Raw genomic sequence first — 25,944 nt, forward strand, 5'->3', positions numbered from 1 at the left:
ATAAATTGAGACCTATCTCAATCACACAAGAATTATTTGGAGGATTGCGGTAACATGGCTTTTGCTGTCTATCTTTTGACCATTTTAGCATTCTTCCTAAGTAAAAGTAGGGAAAGGTCAAGGAGTTCAAAATCCATGGTGCTCCTCCTTAGAAGCTCTGCGGAACGGCTGGTGGAGGAGTCTTCACACAGATGAGTAGCCTCGACTTGAGGAGCCCAAGAATTCGGTGGCCTCAGGCTCTAAAAACCCACAACTACAAACGAGAGACATCACACAGATGATGGCAGTGACGCGCTTATGAATACCATGTGAGGGAAACAACCCTACTGTCACAACTGTGAGATGACTGTCACACATACAGCTGTGGTCAAGTTTTCCTATTGTAAAACTGCAGTGACAGAATGGTGAGGTGGGTAGGGAGGGAGGAGAAAAGGGGCCAGAAAAAGGACACCGGAGAGAGAATCCAAGACAGCCTACAGCAGCACCAGCAGCCAGAAAGACAGCCTCCTGGGGTTCAGGATTAGTTACTCCTCTCTGCCAGCAAGCTTAGGACGGGGATCATCCCTCACCCCGAAACCACAGGGGAAGAAAACGTGTGGCTGCCTACAGACTGCTCCTGTCCAGGGAACTGGCTCACAATGCTCCCAGTATGACTACGAGACTATTAGGCCAGACAGGAAGGAAGGAACACCCACATTTTAGTTTATAGCAATAGGTGAAAGGGCTGAGTTCTAATTCAGGCTAAAACGATCTTACAACTATCTATCACTGATCATGCCTTTGGCGACTGAATTTAAAAAATGGATATACTGGAGAAAAGAGAGGGGCTTCACCCTCCCCTGCCCAAGGCGGAGCTCTCTAGAAGGGATAAAGGTCAAGACCAGGGAGGCAGCTCAAAGTTCAGAGGCGTACTTTGGGATTGCAAGGGAAGTGAGTCTTGGCTCACAAAGGGTCTTAGTAAAGAGATGCCCAAGGAGAAGAACAAAGGTAGGAAAAGTAACGAAGAAACAAATTTCTGGAGCTTGAAGCAAGAAAGGGAAGGATAAAAGGGAAGCCAAGTTAGGACCATGAAACAGAACTAGCTGCTAACAAGTGGGCAGTCTCATGGTCCCCCAGCTCTGCAGAAAGTCTGCTTTTGTGAGGTCACTGGAGAGCTGTGACTGACCAAGTCCTAGACGGAGGTACAGAGGGACATCCACCATCACAACACTAGCAAAGTGCCAGGACTCAGTCACATTTCAACACAAAAGGATGGCCTACTCATCAAAAATCCCATCTTATAGGCACAAAGGTTTGAGATACATGACCTTACAACGTTTAAACAAAAAACAAATGTGTAGGAAAGGAGGACATTAGGAACCAAGAGAAAGAGTACGGCTAAGTAGTAAAGTCCAGTATTTGAAAGAGACATAGATTTGAATCCCTGTGTGATTTTGGGAGAAGTTCATCTCTTCCAGTTTTATAGTTTTTCCCTCTGTAAAGAGGGGATAACATTACCTATTGTAACCTATATGCCATCGAGGGGTCACTTGCCCTTGTTATTTCCACAAGACTGCTTCAAATCCCCAATTCCAGGGTCTAGGGAAAACATTATGTTTTCCAAAGATGTGAGCAAATTCCCAGGAATTTGTGCGTTCAGGTCCTTTCTTGGCTCCGCTTGAAGTAATTCCAGCCTCAAAACTCTGCCTCTTCACCAGGTTCCCCAAATAGAGCACTGAGACCAAGCATTCCACAGGTTTACTGACACCGAGCATTACAGTCATGAGCCGGAACATATTGTAGAACGCTGAGCCCTAACAGAAATTTGTTCACTTCCTCTCCCGCGTACTTCTTCTCCTCAGCCCCTCCTCCTGACCTAGCTCCAGTTTTCCTACTTCTATGACGCTAGCAGCTTCTCCCTCCTCGGAACGCCGATACTGACCAAAAACGAAGCCTGGACACGAGACTCAGTCTCTACCCCAAGCACCTATCTAAGTATTTTTTCAATAAAAACATTTCTCTTTTTCAGGAAGTCCTGGCACCAGCTGTGAAAGCTCTAACATTTTCTCCACTTGCTCACGTGACTCTGCAGGACTGCCACGTGGGTAATTGAGACAAAGAACATAATAAGGTGCTAGTAGGACTTGAACACAGCAGACACTGACTGACTAGTGGAGGCCTTTATGATGGTGACGATGCAGATGTAGGCCCTGAAGAGATCACGCCGACCCCAACCTGGGAGGCCAACCGCTTCCCAAGGGAGGACCTTTGACTCTGGCCAAGGTAATCGACAACATATAATTGAAAACTGAGAAGGCCTCAGTCTTTCTTCAAAACCACAATAATCATGATAGACCATAGAGTTTACTGACTTGTCACAGTAGTGTTTCTGCCACCTTCCAAACACACAGCCACAATATGCAGCCAAACAGACAACAGCACAGGTACAATGCAGAGAAAGCCTCTTGTGACTACCCCAATATGTGAAGGAGAGAAATTCTGAAGTACTGTTCCCACCAATCCTTCTGGAAAGTGGTCATCCTAATCTTAGATTTCCTTCTTCTATTCAGATGTAGTTTTGTTCTGTGTTAAAATTCAAAAGCTTTTCTCCTACATGGAAATTCTTGGGCAAAAAGCTCTTCCCTGATGTTAAAACACAAAATATACATACCCCACCTAAAAGAATGCAGATTATCCCGCTGGTGGAGCTGGTCCACTTCAGGAAATGCCCCTGGGCTTGGCCTCTGGTGGTCCTGCCAGCAGGAATGGCCTGGGAGATGGCATGCTCCTCTCAAGGCTCAGCTGGTTAAGGCTGCCTTAGGGCCACAGCACAGCAGGTCCAGGCAGCTGGCTAGGATTCTCAGAATCTAAGGAGTAAGGTACCTAGACCTATGCTAAACACGACAGATCACAAAACTAATAAGTTGTAGTGTTTCTAGGCATTTAGGAGCCACTTGTCCTGCTAAAATGCCAAGAAGCTGGAAGAAAGAGCTGTGCACTCAGAACATAAACATTCACACAGAGGGCAGCTCACAGACAGCCCTGCCCCTCGGCAGCAGTAACGAATACAACACAGTTGTATTCTTGTTCTGTTAAAAGCTTCCTCTTTTTGTTTGAGGAAGGTTGTTGCTGAGCTAACGTCTATGGCAGTCTTCTTTTATTTTGTATGTGGGATGCAGCCACAGCATGGCTTGGGGAGCAGTGTGTTGCTCTGCGCCCAGGATCTGAATCCGCGAACCCCGGTGTGCCGAAGCAGAGCATGCAACCTTAACCACTGTGCCACCAGGCTGACCCCTGTAGGTCTCCCTTTTAAGGAAGCTGCGGACCAGAACCTTGGGGGTTTCAGTTCTACTGCATTGAAGTTCTTTGGGGTCTTGTGAGTGAGCTTAGAATAAAACACTGTTGTGTCGTATTTTCCTATTTTCAGAGATGCATAATGTTCTAGTCCTTGTTATAAGGGTCTGAGCCTCTTTATAGTAGTCCCAGCGAGACCTTGTTGCTGCCCCTAGATTTGATCCTTCTGAAATTGACTTCATCCTCGCATTTTTCTTATCATTTATAACGTAGAATTCCATTTAGGCTTGGGCTAGTATTAAAACAGCTTCCAGGAATGGACAGAGGGTCTGGGACCAAGGTTCGTTCACTTGCTTGCCTTCAGGTTCCTATTCATTTACCCTCTAAAGAGTGGCACTTGGCAGTTGTAATCTGGCAGGTTTGTGTATGGCAACAGTTATTAGCTCAGGGCCAATCTTCCTCACTGGGAAAAAAAAGGGGGAGAGACCCATAAATGAGCTCTATCTTTGGGCAGACCTGTGCTGGGTTTACCCTGAGTGCTCCTATTGTCGCCTCAGTGTGCTCACTAATAAGGGACAATCACAAAGATCTTTCCACTAGGAAAGAAAACTGCTATCTAAAGCAGTACAACAAAATGCTACACTTCTTAATCTAGACTTTAAATTTGTTACCCTTATTACACACCTTCCCTTAAATGCAGAGCCAACGGCATTCCACTCACCTTCCTCAAAGCTGGCATTCTTCTGCCTCACTAGAACACGGAAGTTTTCTGCAGGATTCACGCTTCCAACCTAGAATATACCCACAGACAATAAACCTGCACATTGCTTCTCTTTTGGCAGCAATACAAGATGGCTTAATGTAGTAAGTGTGATCTTATAAAAGAAAACCAAAGACAAAGAGAAGGCCCTTCCTACTCATTTTCATTTCCAGGGTTCTGTTAAAAGCTAGCAGATTCCTGTAGGCAAACGGCTGCCTATCCTTTCACTTACCTCTCTTTATGCAAGCTCACTTCTTTCCAGGGAGGTCAGAAGTACTACAACCCGAGCCACCGGCCAATGCAGCCTGACGGCTCTGTGGCAGTATTGTGACACCCACCCAAGGAGGAGGGGAGGATTCTGCGGTGTGGAGTCAGTCCAGAATGTACCTGCCCACTAAGATGACTTGAGAAGCAGAAGCCTGATGCTTGATTCACTAACTGCTCTTTTAGGGGACTGCTGCTGACCCTTTGACACTGAAGTTTTGGCAGAATGTACAAACATGCCCAAAGTGAATATGTCCCCCAAAAGTAAAAGCAGATCCTGTATAAAGATTCATGACAGTATGAGGTGGGAAAGTCTCAAAGATGAAAATCTCTAACACACTATATGGCACTTTCTGGTCATACTTACGCCTTTAATCTTTCGGTCCCAACCTTAATAGGGCCTAGGTATTATTCAGCTCACAGGAGAGAAGACAATGGGCTCCATTATGCCTGGTAAACTTTGGTACAAAATGTACTCGAGTTCCCAGTTTGCTTTGGTATAGCAGTCAGAAAAGCTCTCAGAACAAATAAGGTCATGATTTTTTCCTTTACTGTAAAACACTGAAATAAAATCCAAATCATTTTTCAGATGTTCAGTTATTCTGAGAGCATTTCTTTCTGAGGTGGGGAAAAGGCTCACCCTGGCGTTATCCTTCCTAGTGTGTTTCACTAGCAAGGGGCAACTTTTAAGATCCACTGATTCCAAATAATTCCACTTAAAATATGGCAATATGTTCAAGTTTCAAAAACCTTCTCATTAAATAAAGAATATCTCAGGTCTCAAAGGATTCTTGGTTTGGGGACATGCAGTTGTATATTAGAAAAGAAATAGGAGAGTTATACTCTTAAATTTCATATATTTGGAGATTAAGACTCCTATCATTAACCCCCACTTATCCTATCATTTTGACGAAACAAAAAGCTGCAAAACGAAGACAACAAAAGTTCTCTACAAAAAGTGCTACCACTGAGATATTCCATGCTCTATATATTATATAGTGCTCTGCGTACTACAGATCACACAGGTAATTCTACAGGTAATTCACTGATAATAATTACCTAAAGGAAGAAAAGAGGAGTGTGGAGAGGACCTGTACGGTTTATGTATTAAACGGACCAGAGAAAGTGATATGTTAAAGGACTAATATAAATTGATCCAATCTCCGCCAAGCCCCAACCTTCCTGAAAGGGAGCGAGCACACTGGAAAAGTGGAGCTTACACTGGTGATTCTGCCTTCAGCCAGGCTGAGGGAGACTTCCGCTTCCTCAGTCTTGAATTTTTTAGAGGTGGGTCCCTCTTCATGGCTGGAAGAGAAATAAATGGGTTTTCCACCTTAAAACACAACAAACAATGCAAGAACCAGAACTGCTGATGTGAAAAACATAAATTTATCTTTCAAGCAGCAAAAATAAATAGTCACACTTGGTCCTTCTTTACAAAGAGCCTGGCTCCTCTCCCAGCCTCAGAGCTCCTGTCGGCCTGACTGGAGCAGCCTTGGCACGTTTCACAGCAGCACGGGAATGACAAGGAGCAGTCGCATCACAAAGCCCTCTCAAGGGGAAAGTGCAGCACAGGTCAGCATTCCAGTAAGAGACCCATTTACTCTTCAGATAGTACTTGCGAGTTTCTGTCTCAGAATTCATGGCTATTAGCTTCCCACGTACACAGAAGACCTTTCCGTCTAATAACCCATGTTCTCCATCGTGTATGTGAGAGCTTTATAAGCTTCTACTTATAGCTGTCAAAACTAGACAATCCTTAATTAAATATGCAAGAGCTTGCTCTTCGAGAAGTCTTAAACTATAAAAAACCTTTCAAAAGAAAACTTTTAATTTGTTCTTTTATAAACCTAATTCTGTCTTGGACAATATGCTCACAGAGTCCAATAACGTCTGTGTGGTAAGGCAAAGCTGACTCCAAGGACATGTATCAGATATCTTGCCTCAAGTAACACGCTGGCTTGAACAGCCTGCCTTAGAGTCAAGAGGAGGTCAAGTTAATTGCAAAGGAGAAGAAAATCAAATGCAAAGACTCTGCCCGTGATCCCCTTAAACTGCTGAACACAGAGATAGGAAGATTTTTTTCCCTCAAATAATCAATCTGGGGCAAAAGCAGCTGTCAAGAAATGGATGAATGAGAAAGGAAATTAGTAACTAAGATTTAGTATTTCTAAATGTGATGTGTTTTTGTTCAAAAGCCCAATTTTCAGAAGTGAGGCTTGCAGAAGAAGTTATTCTAAAAATAAAGCAAAGAAAAATACGGCATAAACTGGCTTATTCAATAATATTTCAATAATGAATCTCCTCTTACAGTTATATGAAAGGACTGAAGTAATCATTAGGGCCTTTCAAATATGAATTAAAAGTTTTATTACTTGACATCTTGCCCATTCACCACTTGCCTTTTTCCCTTTGAGAAACAAAGAAGTGAAAAGTAGAAGACAGAAGGATGGGGACCAGGAAACATCAAAAGGGGTGAGTCATCCAGAGATCGTTCTTTCAAGGAGACTAAGAAATAAACACACATGGCCTTGATGGCAAAAATGGAGGGAAAATGCACAAACCCAAGGAAGCACGAAATTCCATCAGACTATGAGTCTGTTAAAAAAAAAAAAAAGTCGCAGCCACTTCAGTTAACCTTTGCCAGCTCTTCCCAAAAGACAGACAACACGGTACTGCTGAAGACGGGGAGACAAAGATCTGGATTCTAGTCTCAGTTTTGCCACTGACCAGCCCTGGAATCTTACACCTTCTCGAAGGTACTGACTGCAGATTCAGTTTTGTATAGCTAGAGTTTAGTCTTGTAAGTTACTCTCCTCTCTGAACTGTAGTCTGCTCCCCAGACTGAAAACACTTAGGAAAACACTATGATGAAAAGTACCATGAGTATCTCAACTGTGCACCTGTTCTCTTCCACAAATACACATTAACTCATATAGTGGTATTAAGAAGATTTAACATACAAAGCATGATGCTGAGTTCTGTGAGACTATGAGGTTGAATCACATGAAGAATTTCTTAAACCCTCCAAAATAAGATTCCAGGGAAGGAAGGATAAGGAGGCATGTATACCAATTCTGCAGAACTGGGCAGGTAAAGGCAGGCCCAGGAATAAGCAGAAAGTAGTGAAAATTTAATACAGTGAATATTCTCACGACTGAATCATTTAATGGCATTACTAGGAATTTTACGTATATTAAACTCATAAGGTCTGTCTGAAATGGGAAAAGGCAATGATTCTCATCCCCAAATTATGTATGAAAGAGCTAAACCCTGGAACGTAGAAATTATCCATGCTAGATCACAGCAGACATACAAATGTTAACAGCTGCTGCATTTGGATGTCAGAACCATAGGTAATTTGTTGTTCTTTCTCTTTTTATCATTTTATTTCTTTAATATGTACAAATTTTGTAATTCACTTATTTAGCCAAACATTTACCTAATACTTACTACGTAAATAAATATTAGGCCACTAAGCCAGGCTCTAGACTCTGAGTATACAAAAATTAATACACAATCAACAACTTCAAGAAGTTCACGCAAATAAAAAAAATTACACAAACAAGCAATTAACAAAATATTGTAGTAAGCAACATATCCCTTTGAGAGGAGAGCAAGCAGCTATACTAGGCAGGGCATGAGGTATGAACCAGGAAGTAATGAGAGACGAGGACAGAAAGAATCAAATTGTAGACAGAGAAACTGAGGAAGGAAAGTGGTTCTCTAGGTAGCTGGATTATGGATAGATACTTCTCTTCTTTCTGCTTATCTGGATTTTCTCATTTGTGTAACAGAATTTGATCTTGAGCTGAAGGTAAGAGAAAGCTATTAAAGCGAAAGTTTTTAATCAGGAGTCCGAGGATGGCATGAAGAATTTGTGAACCACCTAATTATATGCGAAACTTAGTATGTTAGGGCATTTTCCTGGGGAGAGGGTTCGTAATTTTTTATAAGATTACCAAAGGGTCCAACACACACACACACAAACATCTAACAAATTAAGAATGACTGCTTTAAAGAATTTTAAGCAAGGGAGTAATGTGATCAGATTTGTTTTTTAAAATCACTCAGGTAGCAGAATGCAGGGTGGACTGGAAAGGGATTAAGACTGGAATGAGGGAAATCAGATAAGGGGTTATTTCAGGAAAGGAGGCCCACGTAAAAGCCAGCCAGCCCTGGCGGTCTAGTGGTTAAGATTCCGCGCTCTCACCACGTCAGCCCAGGTTCCTTTTCCAGTCAGGGAACCACACCACCAGTCTGTTGGTTGTCACACTATGGTGGCTGCATGTTGCTGTGATGCTGAAATCTATTCCACCAGTATTTCAAATATCAGCAGGGTCACCCATGGTGGACAGGTTTCAGCGGAGCTTCCAGACTAAGACAGACTGAAAAGAAGGAACTGGCCATCCACTTCCAAAAAAACTAGCCACGAAAACCTTGTGAATAGCCACGGAGCACTGCCTGATAGAGAGCCAGAAGTGGAGAGGATGGTGCAAAAAGACTGGACAGGGTTCTGCTCTGCTGTCCACAGGGTCACTAGGAGTTGGAATCCACTTCACGGCACTTACAACAACATAAAAGCAATGGTAGTGGGCGATGCTAATAAGAGCTAACTTTTTTTTTTAATGCTTACCATATCCTAGTTACTATGCTAAGTATATTTAAAATGTCTCACTTAAACTTCACAACAACCCTATGAGTCAGCTATTACTATTGTCCTTTCATAAATGAGCAAACCAAGGCTAAAGCATGTAGTTAATAAGGGGTCCACAACTAATCCTGGGCTCTCAACCACTCTCCTGTCCAGCCCCTGAAAGGCAGGTATTTGTTATCACCGCTTGCCACAGAGCAACTGGCCAATTTTAACTACTACCGAGGGAAATGCTGGGTTTTGATCCAAACCCCCTGACTCCAAAATCAATGCTATGAGCCACTATACTAACCTGAAACGAAAGTAGTGGATTGGAGTAAATCTAATACAACTTGGTAAACCAATTAGATATGGAAAGTAAAGGAAAAGGATGACTCTTTGGAAATTAGGTGTCATTCACTGAAATAGAGAATAACAGCATGAAGGAGGGTCTGAAAGGAGCACAGAAGAAGAAAGAAGAAGTCATTTCTGGACACACTGAACTTGAGATATCTTCAGACAGTTAAGATACTCAGTGGAGAGGATGGAAACGCATTAGGATGGATGGAGAATTTAGTAGTTTTTAAAGACGTACATGTGAAACAACACAAGGTCTTAGGACATCATCGCCAAGGCAGTATGGCATAATGGTAGAGCGTAATCTCTGAACTCAGTGCTCCTGCCTTAAATCCTTACTCCAATACTTAACCAGCTGTGATCCTGGGCAAGTTTCGAATCTTCTCTAAGCCTGAGTATCCTTAGCGTTCAGATGGGGTTAATGAAAGAACCACTTCACAGGACTGCCAGGAGGATCCACACAGATAACGCATGCAAAGCCCTCAGCACACACCTGTGTCCAATAAATGACAGCTCTTTCTGAGGAGAACAGCAACATTGAAGGTTGGTGGGGAAAGAAAAGCAGCCCCTAGAGGAATCTGAGAGGGAGCTGTCAAAGGTTTAGAAGGAAAAATCTGGAGAAGACGAAGTTAAGGAAGATATATGAGTTCCAAGACAGAAAGTATAATGGACAATGTCAAGCTCTAGAAAGAGGTCAAGAAAGAAAAGGACTGTCAAACTGAAGTACATTCAGTGGTTAGTGTCTTTTGGAAGACCAGTTTCAGAGAAGCAGTGGGGGCAGAGGCCTGAGACGAGTGCTGGGGAAAGAAGCAGTGTAGACTACTCTGACAATAAGCCTGGCTTATGGGAGGAAAGAAGGTGATAAAAGGTAGAACGAGAGGGAGGAAGCTGAGGGGGTTATTTTATTTTGTTTTAGAGAAAAGAAATAAAATGTTAATGTGTGGAGGGAAAGGAGATGGTACAGAGGGAGAAGCTGAAAATATAGAAAGAGGGAAGAAATTATTAGTGGACTAAGGTACCAGATGAACCAGAAGACGGTACCCTAGGACACAGGAGAAAGGACTAGTTTTGGATAGGATGAGGTACCCTCTTCCACTGAGACAGGAAAGAAGGAAATGAAGACAGATGTAACACAGATGTTTTCAGACAAGATGGGCCAGAAAACTGAGGAGTTCCCACCTACTGGCCTCTATTTTCTCCATGAAATCATCACCACCATGATCATCACTGCCATAGTCAAAAAAGTGCCAGGGACGTGACTAGGATCTTGTAAATCATTTCCTCACACTGTATTCTTACCATGTGTTAGGCACCACGCCACAGTGGACAGCATGTTACTCTATTAACCCTGAGGACAACTCTGAGACAGAAATCCTATTCTTGTCATTTACCCAGGAGGAAACTGAGGCTTGGGAAGGTCACACCTGTGCCTAAGGTCACACTGCAGAGCAAGGAACCAACTCACAGTGACTCTGGAGTCTGAGGTCTTAACAAGTAACCAGGTGAGGCCGGCCACTGACAGTAAGTGAGGAGGAGTCTTAGGGAACCTGAAAAAAGTAGAAAACTTTAGACTATCTGTATCATAGAGACAAAAAGAAATCAAGATCACAGACAAGTTAGTTGCACAAGCAGGATTAGACCTGAATGTCCTAATTCTCATGCAAGTTCCTTGTCCAAGAGATGACATTTTCATTTCAAGCGTGTTCAGCAACATTAAAGGAAGCAATGTTTTTCTATGATAAAGGTAATATTTAGTACATTTTTGGACTAAGACGTCAGATGGTGCTCTTGAAATGAAATGAAAAAATCACTTCTAACACTAGGGATTCAACAGGTTCAGCATGAATAGTAGCTCTTCTCAAATGTTCAGTGTTTTTACTTATTTATTTATTTTTTTTTTATTTCATTATTTTTTTTTTTTTTGAGGAAGATTAGCCCTGAGCTAATATCTGCTGCCAATCCTCCTCTTTTTGCTGAGGAAGACTGGCCCTGAGCTAACATCCGTGCCCATCCTCCTCTACTTTATATGTGGGATGCCTACCACAGGGTGGCTTGCCAAGCAGTGCCATGTCCGCACCCGGGATCCGAACCGGTGAACCCTGGGCCACCAAAGCGGAACGTGCACACCTAACCACTGTGCCACTGGGCCGGCCCCCAGTGTTTTTTATTGATAATACTGTTATTGCTCCAGGTTTTGACTACTGCCTTCCGTCCAGAGTTCAAAGTGCTTTAATATCTGTGATTTCATTGTTGTAATACTTCTTGAGTTGAGACTGTTTTTAGAAGGAAAAACTCTCATAAAGGTATAATTATTTAACCAAAATCAGATCAAGGGTGACAAAGCTGTAATGAAAACTAGTGATGCCCAGCTCAGGGCTCTTGTCTTGGCCTCTGCCACTCCGTGAACAGACACGTGCCCACTCCCCGGTCTAGCCCCTCACCCCTACACTGGAAATACACACCCTGGGTGCAGGGTGCTAGATATACACAAAAATACAGTTAGTGGTTAGCTAGTTTCTTTTCCCTTTGGGAGACCACTTCTAAAGCTGGTGGGAGTCTTATCATAAACACTGAGGGCTTTGAGAACCTTGCAGAAGGGACTGAGTCATTCTTGAATACAGGAGGCACTCAATAAATATTCGTTAAATGCGTCATTTCTGCAGTTCTTAAACACTGAGATTTCTAAGAAGAAAAGGTAGAGAATAGGAGCGTGAGTAGGTGTGTGTGAGTGAGATAATTCTCAGGCCCCAGGCAGATAACTTGGCTGTGTCGCAAGCAAACCATTATGGGAGCCAAGAACAAGCCCAGCACGTTGCAGCTTCTGGAAAGAGAGGGGTAGGAAGAGAGCTTAAGGTGCAATCCCAGCAGGGAGCAAACCACACAACAACAGCCTTCTGGGGCTATGTGGTGGGTTTTTAACCAGCTAATTTACATTTTAATCAAGGGAAGGAGGGGAAAAGGGCCCATTTCTTTCCCTCAACACCAGAAGGTAATCAAGATCAGGAACCAGAGCTCTAATCCGCAGACAGAATAGCCATACGACTGCAGCGAGTCTGCAGCACGGCTGCCATGGGAGGAGAAGACTCAGAATTTTATTGAACTGTTCTAACACACGAATCCAGAGGGATATAGGTAAATGAGGATGGCAGAGAGAAAGAGGACTTTTAGTGACAATCTTCCTATGCAGAGGAAGGTATGACAGACTACAAAGAAATGCAAGACTCTCCAGGATGTGCTAGGCATGCGCACGACAGAACCCGTCAATCCCATGATTCGTTTTCTTTTTCAATTCTGACAAAGCTTGGGGTATTAACCTCTAAAAAACACAGAAAATACAAAGCTATCTATTTAACTTGGAAGATAATTCACTAAATTAACAATTTACAGAACATTGTGAAGGTTTTTGGAAATTAATACTCCTCCAATGGGGTTTTTACAAATAATAAGCTTTACTTTGTCAATAAAGATACAGCCGTGGGAAGGAAATCAAAGAAAAAAGAAAAAAAAAGTCGTCTAAAACTGATCTTAGAATGCAACATAAAGAAATGATTAGATCATTTTGATTTGGTGGAGAAAGTCACCAATAATCAAACCTAAACCTGGTAAAATCAACATTACACACCCAAATGACTCCAGATCATCAATAATAACTTCTTACATTTTGTTTTGCTTTGAATGGAAATTAATACAGATTCTGAACAGAATCTGAGGGAAAATATTTAATAGCTGCCTGAAAACGTGACTTGATTTCAGGATTATACGATAAGCATTTTGCAATCCTTAAATGACAAAGACCTCATTAATGGTATAACCAAGTACACCACTGACACAGTAATAACAGTAAATAGTAAATAGCTATCTAGTAATAGCTAAAGAAGGTCCACATTTTTCATTCTCCTTCCCACTTTTTCTCCAAAAATTTCAATGATATTCTCCTGACACCTAACGTCCCAACCAAAAAACCTTATGACCTTCACTCCTCTCCTCTCATCCGGGCACCCTACTTTAAAAATGGTAAAATTTAGTCTTAGATTTTCAAAAACTGTTTAGCCTGCCTAAATCACCAAGAATGTGATGCTGATCAACAAGTCAACAACCCACAAGGCAGCTCTAAATCCCAGGTGAAGGGCAGGGATAGAATACATCTACAATGAACAGATAGGAGAAACCAACACTGTCAACACAAGGGTCAAACACTGAAAGGTTTCTTCCTCCCACCTTTGTGCTTCCACAAACCCATAGGCAGCCCTGTAGTCCGGGGCCCTCTAGGACACCACTGATCGTACGTGCTCCAACACCGAATGCAGCCACATCAAGTACTTACTTGTCTGAGAAGATGTCCTGAGCAGTCACTTGATCCTTTTTCTTGATGGCTTCAGTCAGAGGGAAAAGGGTCTTTATTTTAGAGAGAGGAACCTGACATTTAGTTGTCACCTCAGTAGGGGGATCCAGCATATTCAGAATATGCTGCTGAATTGGGGGCAGAGGTTCCTGGGGATGTAAAGCTTTGTGCAGCAGACACTGTGGAAAAGACACAAGGATTTAAAATGCAGATGTAGATATCACAGACGGCTTCGTGATGCTTTTCTGATCGGGGATCCTCTACCCTTAGCTTGGGAGGGCTATAGGATTCCTAGCACATGGAAAAGAGAACAAAGAGGGTGGACTCAGAACCACCTAGCCTACTGGCAGGACGTTGGTGATGCCTAAAACCAACTGTAAAACAGATCCAGGCCTAGCAGCACTGCCAGCTGAAGCCCTCCTGGAAAGGAGCCTCATTTCATAGAAAGAGGCTGCTCCTTTTACTTGGAGAATATTCGAGGTTCCTAAGGCACGTAATTCCCAGAGCCCCTGACAATGCGGGATTATAATCTTTTGGTTAAAATCCTTTTCCCTCCCTTCAGCACACTGTGCTTTCTCCCCTGCTTAACCTTAGAAGAGGACATGTGTGGATGAAACTAAAGGGCTAAAGGGAAGCTGCCCATGTTCGGTGAGTCCAGGGAAGAAATCTGCGGAAGAGATAAGACCACGGGTCTGTCCCAACCTTGCCGGGGTGCTGAGTTTGGGCTGTTCTCCACCGGTCTACTCACTTCGTCCGTCTCCACTACTGTCACTCTTGTGCAGGTACCATCACCTCTCGTGTGGGGCACCACAGTCACCTTCTAGCTGGTCTCCCTGCATCTATTTTCACTGTTCTACTGCAACAAACATCGTCTTAAGCTCCTTACTATATCCCGAAGTCATACAGAACGCAGCCCCTGCATACCTCCCCTATCGATCACCACCCGCCCTCCTCCTCACGCACAACCCAGCCAGACTGGGCTCTTCCATTTATTCCCGCCAAGCTCACTGTGGCCTCGCGTCCTGTGCTTAGTGCTCCCTCTGCCTCTTCTGCCTTCCCCGAGATCTCAAAAGCGGGCCGTTTTTTATCATTCTGTTCTTTGCTCAGATACAATCTCCTCAGAGAGACTTTCCCTGACACTGTATGAAGAAGCCCTCGTCCCCATCCTACCACCTGGTCATTCTCTATCATTACCCTTGTTTTATATTTCTTACAGCATTTATCATTATCTAAAATTATCTTATCAATTTTCTAGTTTATTCATTATCTGGCCTTGTTCCTTGAAAGCAGAGATCTTGTTTGTTTCGTTTACTGCTGAATTCCAAGTACTGAAAATAGTGCCTGGCACATAAGCACCTCACAGACAGTGGCTGAAGGGATAAAGCGCTCTTTCTCAGGACTCGAGTTGCTGACAGAAGAGTCAGGAGGCAGCACCGAGAGTGGGGCCCAGCTCAAGCCAGGGCAGGTTCTCCACTGCTCACACAAGTGGGAATCTGGACAGGAGGCCACTTCCATCCAGTCCCCTGTACAGCATTCAGTCTGCTAAGCCAGGCCTTGGCAGCATTGGTATCTGCCTAGGAGAGTAAATACTCTAAGAGATTACAGGAATGTCAGCAATAGGATGGATACCACTGAGAAAAAAAGAAAAAAAAGAAAACTGAGTTCTTTGACCTTTTCCTTCCCTTGCTAGAGAAGAATTCCAAAATTAGATTGGAGAACCAGGCTCCTGCTGTTCTCACCTTCAAACAACTTGTACATTAATACTTTTGAAGAAAAAAACAGGGAGCTGAATAGCTCCTGCCATTTCAAAATACTGTTTTACACTACAAGGTGCATGATTCAAACTACCCCATGGTTTGTTTCCCTATCCGGTAGAAAATGTAAAGTAGAAGTCTCACTTCTAAAATAATAAAAGATACTCAGACTTAAATAGTAAACAGTATCCTGGGTGCGGACCTGCACACTGCTCATCAAGCCGTGCTGTGGCGGTATCCCACAAGAAAGAACTAGAATGACTTACAACTCGAATATACAACTATGTGCTGGGGCTTTGGGGAGAAAAACAAAATAAAGAGGAAGATGGGCAACAGATGTTAGCTCAGGGCCAATCTTCCTCACCAAAAGGCATATATTTAAAAAAACCAATTCCATCAAAAATCTCAATTCATTTAAAAAAATGAAGTTATTAGAAAGTGACACTTTTTAGTGCCGGAGAAGCTGAGAAAACAGCCCTTGATCTACTTATTTCTCTTTTAAGCAACTGTTGCTCCTTGATGTGATTTTTACAATTGGAAAAAGGCCAGAGAAAAAACTGCAGACCACATGGCTAACTCATAAGTTACTAATATGTTGATTTTAGCAACACTGTATCAATCATTTAAAAGGCAGTTAACTGTACACTTGACAAAAGATTACTTTTTGGCATTTCTTCCCAAAATTAGAGTTGAACCTCTTGCCAACAAACTGTCTCTCGCTCCTTCTGCCCCTACTCCCAGCTCATTTGCCCTCAGGTATAAATATTTCATTTTGGGTCCCACATCTCCTGTAGCTTCCTGGGTCCCCTCTCTCTCCCTTCTCCTTCATCAGTAAAGCTTTCTCCTCCAGCACTGTAGCCTGGCTCCCACGCCATTACTCTACTGCCGCTAGGCCCTCAGGGCCATCAGAACTTCACTGCAAACCCAAACGCCCTTTGCTAGGCTCGCCTTTCCTCACCAACGTGCAATGTCTGATTCTTTCCTCTGGACACTCCTCTTCCTCTGCCTTCCAAGGCACTAGCTTCTCCTAGTGCTTTCTACCTCTCCGACCTTCTTTGGAGGATGGTAAGAACATTTTGTTTTGTTTTTTAATAGCTCTTCTTCTCTTTCTCCTTAATTGTTCACTCACGTGTTGGTGTTCAGGACTTTGTTCTTTGCTTCTCACACAGCAGACTCTCGCAGGTGATCTCATTCACTCTGTTTCTATCTAATTGAGGAGGACTCTCAGATCTGTGTATTTAGTCCTGAATTCTCTCCTAGACTCTGAATCTCTATTTCCAGCTGCCCACTGAGTGTTTGTAGTGGGATTCCAATAGACAGCTCAAATTTAACACGTGCAAAAATACATGAATTACCTTTTCTGTTCATTCTATATTCCTTATCATAATTAACAGGGACATCATCCTTCTAGTCATCTAAGCTAGGATCCTGTTACCTTCCTCTTTCTCTTCAATGCCCAGCCAATCCCTTAAGTTCTATCTACTCTATCTTCTAGTGAAGAGATCTCCTCCTCTTCACTCCCTTGGTCACTGCTTTAATGCAAGCCTTCCCATAAGCCACTGTGTGTTTCCTAACTGGTCTCCAGTCCATCTGCTATGCTACCATCAGCGCTATTTTCTAAAAATCAGGTTACCTACCTGCTGACAAAATCCTTTAGTGATTGCCCACTGCCTAGAGGATAAAATCCAAACCACTAAGCTCCTCACGACCTACCTGCCACTTATCTTCCCTGCCACTTTTTCCATCATTTTCCCACAGAGCCTCTTCGCCAGCCAAATGGAACTATTTGTGGATTCCTAAATACAGATACCGGACACTTCTTCATATTTTCGTGCTTCTGGATATGCTACTTCTTCTGCCTGGCATGCCCTTGTCACAACATGCATCCCCTTTTATCCTCAGTGAAGCCTTCCTGAAGTCGCCCACTTGCAAGAATCTCCTCCTATTCCCACAGCATTCTGCACCTACCACTGCTGTACCTATCGGTTTTACGTCTCTCTACTCCTCTCACTCCTCTGGACGGGTCCTTTCAAGTAGGGAGTTTATAGTATCATTAGCACATGGTGCATTGCTCGTGTTTGATAAATATTTATTTTAAAAAAAGTGAACTCAATGTCTAAATGCCCTAGCAATGATACTTCTTTATACAGATAAGCCATACTAAAAACTCTTCCCCCACAAAAGAAAACAATGTGGGTAAGTCATAAAAATCAAAGCTGCCAGTGCTTGCAGCTTTGAAAGCTAGCAATCTCCGTTTATGGCTTGTACCTGTTCATCAACCAGATAAACATTTATTGAAGATAAACAGAACCCACCCTAGATAAATCTGCCAAGTATCAGAAGTTTCTAGTTTTCACCATAGTGACCTGTTTTTGCAAGCTTTCCACACCAACTGGTCTGCTCCTCCCTTCCCCACAAATGGCAAAGGCCTTCAGGTCTTGAAGTCCACTCGTCAAAAACACCAAAGGATTTTTACAAGTAATTTATACTTGATCACACTTAGAATACTAAAGTTTTCACTGAGTCAGGCCTTTACACGTTAAACTTCATAATTCTAATTTTAGAACAAAAGATTTTTTTTCACTAAAGGAATTACAAGCATCAAAAAAATTAAAAAAAAACAGTTTCTTTTGAGTAGAAGATTCCTCAAAATTACAACAGGCCCCAATGTGGACTTGAGTTAAGGATGCTTTGAGAAGTGAGTCAAAAGGGAAATCAATGGTCTCTCCATCACAGAGCCTCCCACCCCTCCTACCCGCCTCCCCACCCCCCGCAGGAGTACGCCCTCCACGCCCCTGCAGGTAAGAGTTTGCCTGAAGAAGCGGCTTGTGATGTTGGTTCAGCTTTGTGGGGTTCAGAGAAGCCTACGCTGTCACAACCCACAGAGGGATCCTTCCCCCGAGTCCTGGTCCACCCCTCCCCTTCCTACCAGCACGGTCGGCTCTCTTGTCAACTTCCCCAGCTTCCTTAATCCAACCTCCACCTTCCAAGTCCTCTGGCCCAAGATTCAGAAACACGGATCTTATATCTTTCTGTATTTCAGTTACTCTTTAATAATTCCACACGAGACCCTCTTTACCTGACCTCCATGCTACTTGAGGAAATTTCCAACAAACGTGGCACTGGAACACTTCTTCCCTAGGAGCGGTTATATTCTTACACAGTTCAGAAAAACTCTCCTACTATTTGCATATAAAAAACAAAGGAAAGTCTCATTCCCATAAAATAGAGGAGAAAAGCTTGTAAAAAGCATAAAAGAAAGACCTCCTGTTTTTTTTTTTAAAAAGAAACCAGCCTTCCTCCAGAAAAAAAATTAAAAAGCATCCTAACTTCTTTCTAAAAGCTCAGAGTTTTTTACCTTTTTTAACAGGAAGAGGAAAGCATTGTTCTTCCATTAAACAGAGCAACTGAGGCTCTCAGAGGTAAACAGGTTTTTATGGGAACAGCCAATTAACCCAACTTCACTCGGCTCTCTTGCATTTAAAACAAATATAACTGGTTCATCTTTCTTCTCTCACCTGAAATAATCTCTGAAATTCAGGATTTGGGATCTTGGTGGTTGGAAACAAGTCTTCAATGGTGTTCTCCTCTTCATCTTTCTTTACTAAGCTCATGGAGTCAATCAAAGCACCAACAGCACTTAACTGCGCCTCTAAAACAAGGACAGAGAGGCAGAAGGAAAAAAATGATTATCTCCATTATTCTCCACTCAAATAAAAGCCTCCATTCACAGATACTCATAGCAATATTGGCAGGTTATACAGGCCTGGCTCTGCCAAAAATATTCTCCAGTTATGCAAGTCATTTAACCTGGGTCTTGGTTTTCCAATTTGTAAAAAGAGCTATTTAGAGTAGCTGGTCTCTTAGGTCCTTTCTCTACCATTTAGTAAAGTTTTACAGTGGAATATAGTATCAAAAGCAAAGAGTTTGTCCAGAGGATGCACTGTAGCCACACAAAACCCAACTTCCATATGGTGATTCAAAATATTCAGTATTCAATGAGTTAGCAGTCAAAAAATTGGTAATTAGCTAGAGGAGAAAAATATTTTAAAAGAAAGAAAAGAAAAAGAAAATTCCTTTAGTAATGAAACATTAGCTTTATAGGGATTTAATATAACGTGTATCAGAGCATACCAACTTGACAGAAAGACACCACTGGACCAGAGTGAGCAGATTCCTCCACAAGCTCCCCAAGTCAGAAAGGGCTCTTTCTCCTCACAAACCTCATGGCACTAATCACACTCCGCATATATGCACGTTTGCGTACTTGTCTTACCCACTCCAGCCAAACACTAAAGATCCTTGAGGGCAGAAACATGGCGTCCTCTTCTTTACATCTCTGCTAATACCTAACAGAAAGCAAGCGCTCCTCAATAAAAATCTACCAAGTCAACAAAAATGGCACAGCCCGAAGCAATGCGGATGAAAGGCAACTCTCCCACAAACGCTGCTACCTGGACTACCATGCGTAACTTTCACTCTGCTGATTCATACAGCAGCTCAGCTCTGAAAAGCTGAAGCGCTGTTTTGGGATCATTCGCTAGGCAAAAGTTTTCGGAAAAAGAGTAAGCGGTTCCTAAAACGTCCATCATGCTTCTATTCTTCCCCTTTTCAAACATCCCTTTTGTACAGCTACCGCAAAATGACAGAGCATACAGATATTTATCATGAGACGTTTCCATCCCATTTTTGGACTTTCTGGGGGAGGTTTCAGGCACTGGCACAACATTACCACCCTAAGTCGACCACCGCAAGTCCACCTGGCAACAGGTAGGAGGTGGTACCTGTACGTGTGAACGTTCAGTGACTTTCACCTGCTACTGTAAGCTAGTAGCAGGCCAGATCGCTCTGGCATTGCACACCTCTACCTAAATGCTGACTTGGGAAATAAGCCAAACAGTTTTAATGATCCATTTTTCCAAGGGAGAAAATGCAAACAAAAATATGTCAACTCACAGAAAATAAATCAATAGACCGAAAGATATTTAATGTTTTAGATTCTCACTGAATTTCTCAACAAAGTTCTCATTTTTAAACGTTCTATTCCTTTCAAGTTTGGAATTGTTAAGAGGTAGAGACAGAATACTGTAACACGCCGGTGGCTTCTATACGTTCAAGTCCTTGCCTGGCTCCACCATGACGCAGAGGGATCCATTTCTAGAAGGTAAGGGTGCAGCACTAGGGGCCCACTTGACTCTTGGCCTTTCTCCCGCACACTGCTCACAACGGGTCTAACCAAAGAAACACGCAGAGAGAAGCCAGTTCTGAGACTCGCCTCGCAACTCCCTAACCCTACAGCGACATGATTTAAACGTGGAAGCTAGAACATCTACTTGGCACTGAGTGTTATTTTTACGTTCTGCACATTTGGCCCACTATTATGTTTTATTACCACTGTCTTACGCTGTGAGCTGCGACCATGAGAATCACTCTGAGGAGCACCCTGACCTTTGCAGCCACATGCTTAAGAGAGGCTTTTTTCATCAAGCGCAAAGTGACTCCTGGAAATAAGGAACAAGACTTGGACTGTTACTGTAAACTACAAAGAAAGAGCGAACAGCGCAGTTAATCTCCAGCACCGCCACCTTTCGTTCAACATTACATTGTGTTTTACATAGGACACTGAAGTCCCAGGTTTGATACTGCACGTCAATTCAGCAGAGGGCAAACCTGCTCACAGTAGAGAACGTACGTCCATCTCCAGCAAGCTGTTCCCTAGATACAAGCTCTAAGGCAGAAGGGGGCAACTAGAGGGGGCTTGGAGAGTTTTGGGCAAACCTATCCCGACTATTGGAGAAACACACGATGAATTCCTACGAGTAGATCTGAGTCCAACTAATTCCACTAGGTGAAATCCTGGCCCCAACCAATGATGCAGACAGGTGATTTGCCAAGAACAGCCTGCATTTGGAGCCAATTAGCGCGGAAAATGGAAACAAACTCACCTGTGGGAGTGCATTTCTTATTATTTTTCAAGGGTGAAAGCGTGTATTGCCGCAAGTCTTCCATGAACGGCAGCTGCACATAGACCAAACACTACAGAGAAATGGAGGGAAGCAGAAACAATCAAATTAATGGAAAAATATGAAGCTGGTCCCAAACGCTGCGAAAATGGTACAACAAAAGTATTTAAAAAATCAGACAGCTCAACTCTGGAACACAGAAAGTAAAGTGTTTTGATTTCTGTTATTAGCTGTACACAACTGCAAAGAGCACAAGAACATTAAACATATAAGAAATGTTTAAAAGAAAGAGTATCAAAGAATACCCACGAAATGCATGACCTACACAACAGATGAGGAGTCAAGGTGACCGAAGGCTGACATGGAAGTCAAGGTATTTGCCTTCTTTTTTTTTTCCAGTTCTGCCACAGAAAGTTCTCTGAGCAACAGGAAATGGTAAAGAATCTAGATCTGTATTTTAAATAGGAAGGCCCTGAATAAGCTGAATTTCACACGGATCACAACAGAATCACATCCTCAACCTTTATCCAGAGCTCACTTGTACAAATACAGGTAATCTCTATTCCCATCAGGTTCTGAGAAGTCAAGAAGGATGAGAATCAAGAGAAGGTTACTGGATTGGGCACACAGAAGGTCACGGTCAACCTTACTGAGTGATTTAATAAAAAGTTCCTCATAGACTTTTATAATTTATGTTCTTTCGTTGCAACTGAAGGGATGGTTCCCAGACCAGCAGCATCAGCATTATTTGGGAGTTTGTGAGAAATGAAGAATCTCTGGTCCCACCTCAGAGCTACAGAATCAGAATCTGCATTTTAACAAGATCCCCCAAGTAATTCCCAGGCACATGAAGAGTTGAGGAGCACTGTTTAGAACACAGGAACTGAAGGAAAGAAAAATTAACATGAATAAAACACCTGTGGGCTTTACCTCATAGGTGTCCTTGATGCAAGGAAAAGCCACGCCAACTTGAGGATTAGCTCTTCTGTCATAAACATATCGAACTACGGCCACCATGTCTAGTTCATCCAAAGCATGAATCAGGGAGGAGAGCGCGACTGCAGCTGCCTAGTAAGAAGGAGGCACACGTTTACAGGCATCCAATGCGCGAGGGTTCTCACAAGAAAGCTACAGACTTAGGATTAGGAGACAGACCCACTTTCTCTCTGCTCCAGAGTTGTTTTTAAAGCGCCCTTCTACCCATGTCAAGGCCACACTGTACACTTGTGCATTTGATCACATTTACGGTACCTCTTCTGGAACGTTATTATTTAAACTCCCTCTCTTATCACTTCAATCGTCCTTCTCCTTGTGCTTAATCCCCTTGCCTCTAAATAAACTCAAGCCTCAGCCTTCCTAAATAAAATCTTTCTTTGTGCCCCCCCTTCATAAATTACTATCTGTATCTTTCTTTCCCTTCACCTCTAAAGTTCATGAAATAATAGCCTTGCTGTTTTCACTAGTTAGGACACGATTCTGTTTCAAGCTAATCCAGCTACTGACCCCACTTCCTCACTGGAATTATCCTCTGAAGTCACCCATGACCTCCTAATTGCCTGGTTCCCATGCTGTTTGTTTGACTTCTCAGCGGCATCTGCCATCCCCCTTTCTCTACGCTTCCTCCTTCTTTGACTTCAGAAACCCCTCCCCTGACTACTCTCCCTTGTGGGCCACTCCTTCCCCAGTTCTTCTCTTCTTCCGACTAATCTGGAAATTCTGCTCTGGGCCTTTCTCTCCTCCAGTCACTCTAAAACTCTACTTGGAGATTATTTATCTAGTCCTATGAGTTGATGAATCAAAAATCTGTATATTCAGCTTTAAAACTCTCCTAAGATCCAGACATATTGCTTACTAGCTGGCAGATAGCTCATATGGTTAGACCTCAGGTATCTCAAGAGGGTTAGAAGCTAGAGAAGGGCCATTTTCAAGGCCCTCTCCATTTCAGATTTGCTTTTGGCAGCTCTCTCCCTCTCCATCACTCCCCAAACACTCTGTCTGTACTCTTCTCAGTATTATAGTTAACCCTTATCAAAGTTAGCCATGTATACGCCCATTTCCTCCACTAAAAACCTAGGACCTCAATACCGTGCCATCAAAATCCTCTACAGATTTCATGATAGATTCATTACCTTTTCAGTTCAACTCAAGGAATATTTACTTAATGCCTATTCTTTGCTAGGCACTGTCTTAGGCCTTGTAAGAAAACAAAGATAAGTCTCTATCTAACTGAGCTAATATATTCTTTACTAGCAGAAACGAGACGTGTACCAAATACAGAATGTATATATTCTAACAAGTCCCATAAGACAAACCAGATAAGCACAATGGGAGTCTGAGGAAGACATTATGTCCAATTTGTTGGCAAGTTTTTATGTGAGTGTCTTCGATAGGACTGATTGGGATATTTAAAGGAAGGAAGGATGGGGTCATGAATGACTGCTACATTGTAACACAACACTACACCTGTGGGAAACGCAACTAAAACTCCATTTCCTTCCCTTTCTCTTCTCCCCTTCTCTTCCACACGCAGGCCAATCAGCACATAAGTGTAGATCTCTATATAAAAAAACAATTATATGCTAAGGACCAGAGAAAACATATGTTTAGGAGGAATTATTCACAAAATCACAGAATATTTGAGTTGAAAAGCAAGAGTATTCATCTAGTTTAACAACCCACATGATGAGAGAATTCCCTCCGCAACACGTGACTGGTGGTAACAAAGACTCTGCTTAGAAACTTACAGGAACGGGGATCTGACCACCCCACAAGGAACCAATCCTTTTGGAGATGGTAATCCTTGTGGACAAAAGGATTCTGCATCTGAAATAAAACTACTACCCTTTGGTTCCAATTTACCCCTGGTAGGAAGCATGGTTTAATTTCTCTTTCTTTTTTTTTTTTTTTTCTGCTTTATCTCCCCAAATTCCTCCTGGTACACAGTTGTATATCTTAGTTGCAGATCCTTTTAGTTGTGGCATGTGGGACACCGCCTCAACGTGGCCTGATGAGCGGTGCCATGTCCGCGACCAGGATCCAAACCAGCGAAATCCCAGGCCATCGCAGTGGAGAGCGTGAACTGAACCACTCGGCCACGGGGCCGGCCCCTGGTTTAATTTCTGCTCCACACGATAATCCTCTAAATGCACAAGGAGGGCGATCATTTCTGTCATCCCCTACTCTCCAACTCACACATTCCCCTCCGTGCAATCTTTTACTGAAGTCCGCACACAACATAGTTTCCTTACTCCCCTGCTTCTCTCATAAGTTCTAATTAGTTAATAGTACTCTCTGACTATGACATCAAGAACTGACACCAAAGAGCAGTCTTTTGCTATTAGTAGATGAAACTTTTTTTTTTTTAAGATTGGCCCTAAGCTAACACCTGTTGCCAATCTTCTTTTTTCTTCTCCCCAAAGCCCCCCAGTACATAGTTGTATATTCTAGCTGTAGGTCCTTCTGGCTGTGCTATGTGGGATGCCACCTCAGCATGGCCTGATGAGCGGTGCCATGTCCACGCCCAGGATCTGAACTGGTGAAACCCTGGGGCACTGAAGCAGAGTGCACGAACTCAATCACTGGGCCATGGGGCCGGCCCCTGAGATATTTTTTGAGTGACCTCAAAGTGACCCCATGATCTATAGAGTCTGTAAGAGTCTGGATCTAAATTATGCAGGCCTGTGAGGCTGCCCTTAGCCAGGAAGTGTCTATAATCACATGTGCCTCAACACAGCTTTGTGATATGATACTCCTCACTCCACACCCAGCAAGCACACAGAGTGATCTGAATTTTCTTTAAAGGGACAATAAGTAGGAGTTAAAACTTCAGCAGAAGTTAAAAATGCAACTGTGTTGACAATACATACCACAACTGCATGATTCCCATCAGGATTTGACTCAGGAGAATCCATGAACTAGGACTCTCAAATTTGAGGATTCACACATGCCTACTGTGCTCTCACGAATCCATTCAGTACTGAGTGGAAGCCAGGTAGCTGCTTCTCCTACTTTTAACTGTTCTAACAGAATAACGGCATACCCATCCACTGGATCAGCAGCCTGCTACCCTTCAGAGGTGAGGAGAAAAAGAGGCCTAAGAGGCCCAGATCACTTAGACTACCACTCCTCCAACCCCAAACAAGCCTTCTGCATTCAGTTTACTAATTTCAAATGCAGATATTTCTCGAACTTGGAGACCTGCTTAAGTGGTCTTAGACACAAGACTGTGATCTTCTAGTCAATATCAGTATTTCCAAGGAAATAACAAGTTCTGACTTGGGAGCTACATAGAAAATATTTACAGAGAGGGCAGGAGTGAGTGTAGAACCTAAGAGTCATGAGCTGTTAGCCAGAAACCAGCCTGAAGACAGAATCTCTTAGGGAGGTGGGAAGAGAGCAAAGAGAGAGGGAAGGGCAAAAAGAGAAATTTCTCAGTGCGGGAAGAGGTCCACTGAGTCAGTGAAGCTCCTCTCCAGGATGCTCGGGCCAGCACTAAATGTTTAATGTATATGAAAATGAAAATGTCAACCTGACCCCAACCCTCCTGAACATTTGACCATGAGATTCCCACACCTAAATGCATTTGTTCAAATGTTTTT

General features: G+C 42.9%; 1 protein-coding gene across 5 annotated transcripts in view; it reads right to left on the minus strand.

Moving 5' to 3' along the window:
• XRCC5 (X-ray repair cross complementing 5) overlaps positions 1 to 25,944 on the minus strand; it is a 91,928-nt gene that overhangs the window by 42,327 nt on the left and 23,657 nt on the right. For 3 of the 5 annotated variants that reach the window (XM_044751257.2, XM_044751256.2, XM_070489767.1), the window contains exons 11-16: positions 22,277 to 22,414; positions 21,329 to 21,419; positions 18,902 to 19,035; positions 13,612 to 13,808; positions 5,518 to 5,602; positions 3,995 to 4,064 (exon numbers count right to left, since the gene is read on the minus strand). In XM_044751257.2, the coding sequence (XP_044607192.2) occupies positions 3,995 to 4,064; positions 5,518 to 5,602; positions 13,612 to 13,808; positions 18,902 to 19,035; positions 21,329 to 21,419; positions 22,277 to 22,414 (715 nt within the window). Of the gene's footprint in view, positions 1 to 3,994; positions 4,065 to 5,517; positions 5,603 to 10,659; positions 10,835 to 13,611; positions 13,809 to 18,901; positions 19,036 to 21,328; positions 21,420 to 22,276; positions 22,415 to 25,944 lie in introns of those variants that run through there. The other 2 variants (XM_070489768.1, XR_011495578.1) reach the window with 2 other exon arrangements.

Source organism: Equus asinus, chromosome 19 (assembly GCF_041296235.1).
Source record: "Equus asinus isolate D_3611 breed Donkey chromosome 19, EquAss-T2T_v2, whole genome shotgun sequence".
NCBI classification, from domain to species: domain Eukaryota; kingdom Metazoa; phylum Chordata; class Mammalia; order Perissodactyla; family Equidae; genus Equus; species Equus asinus.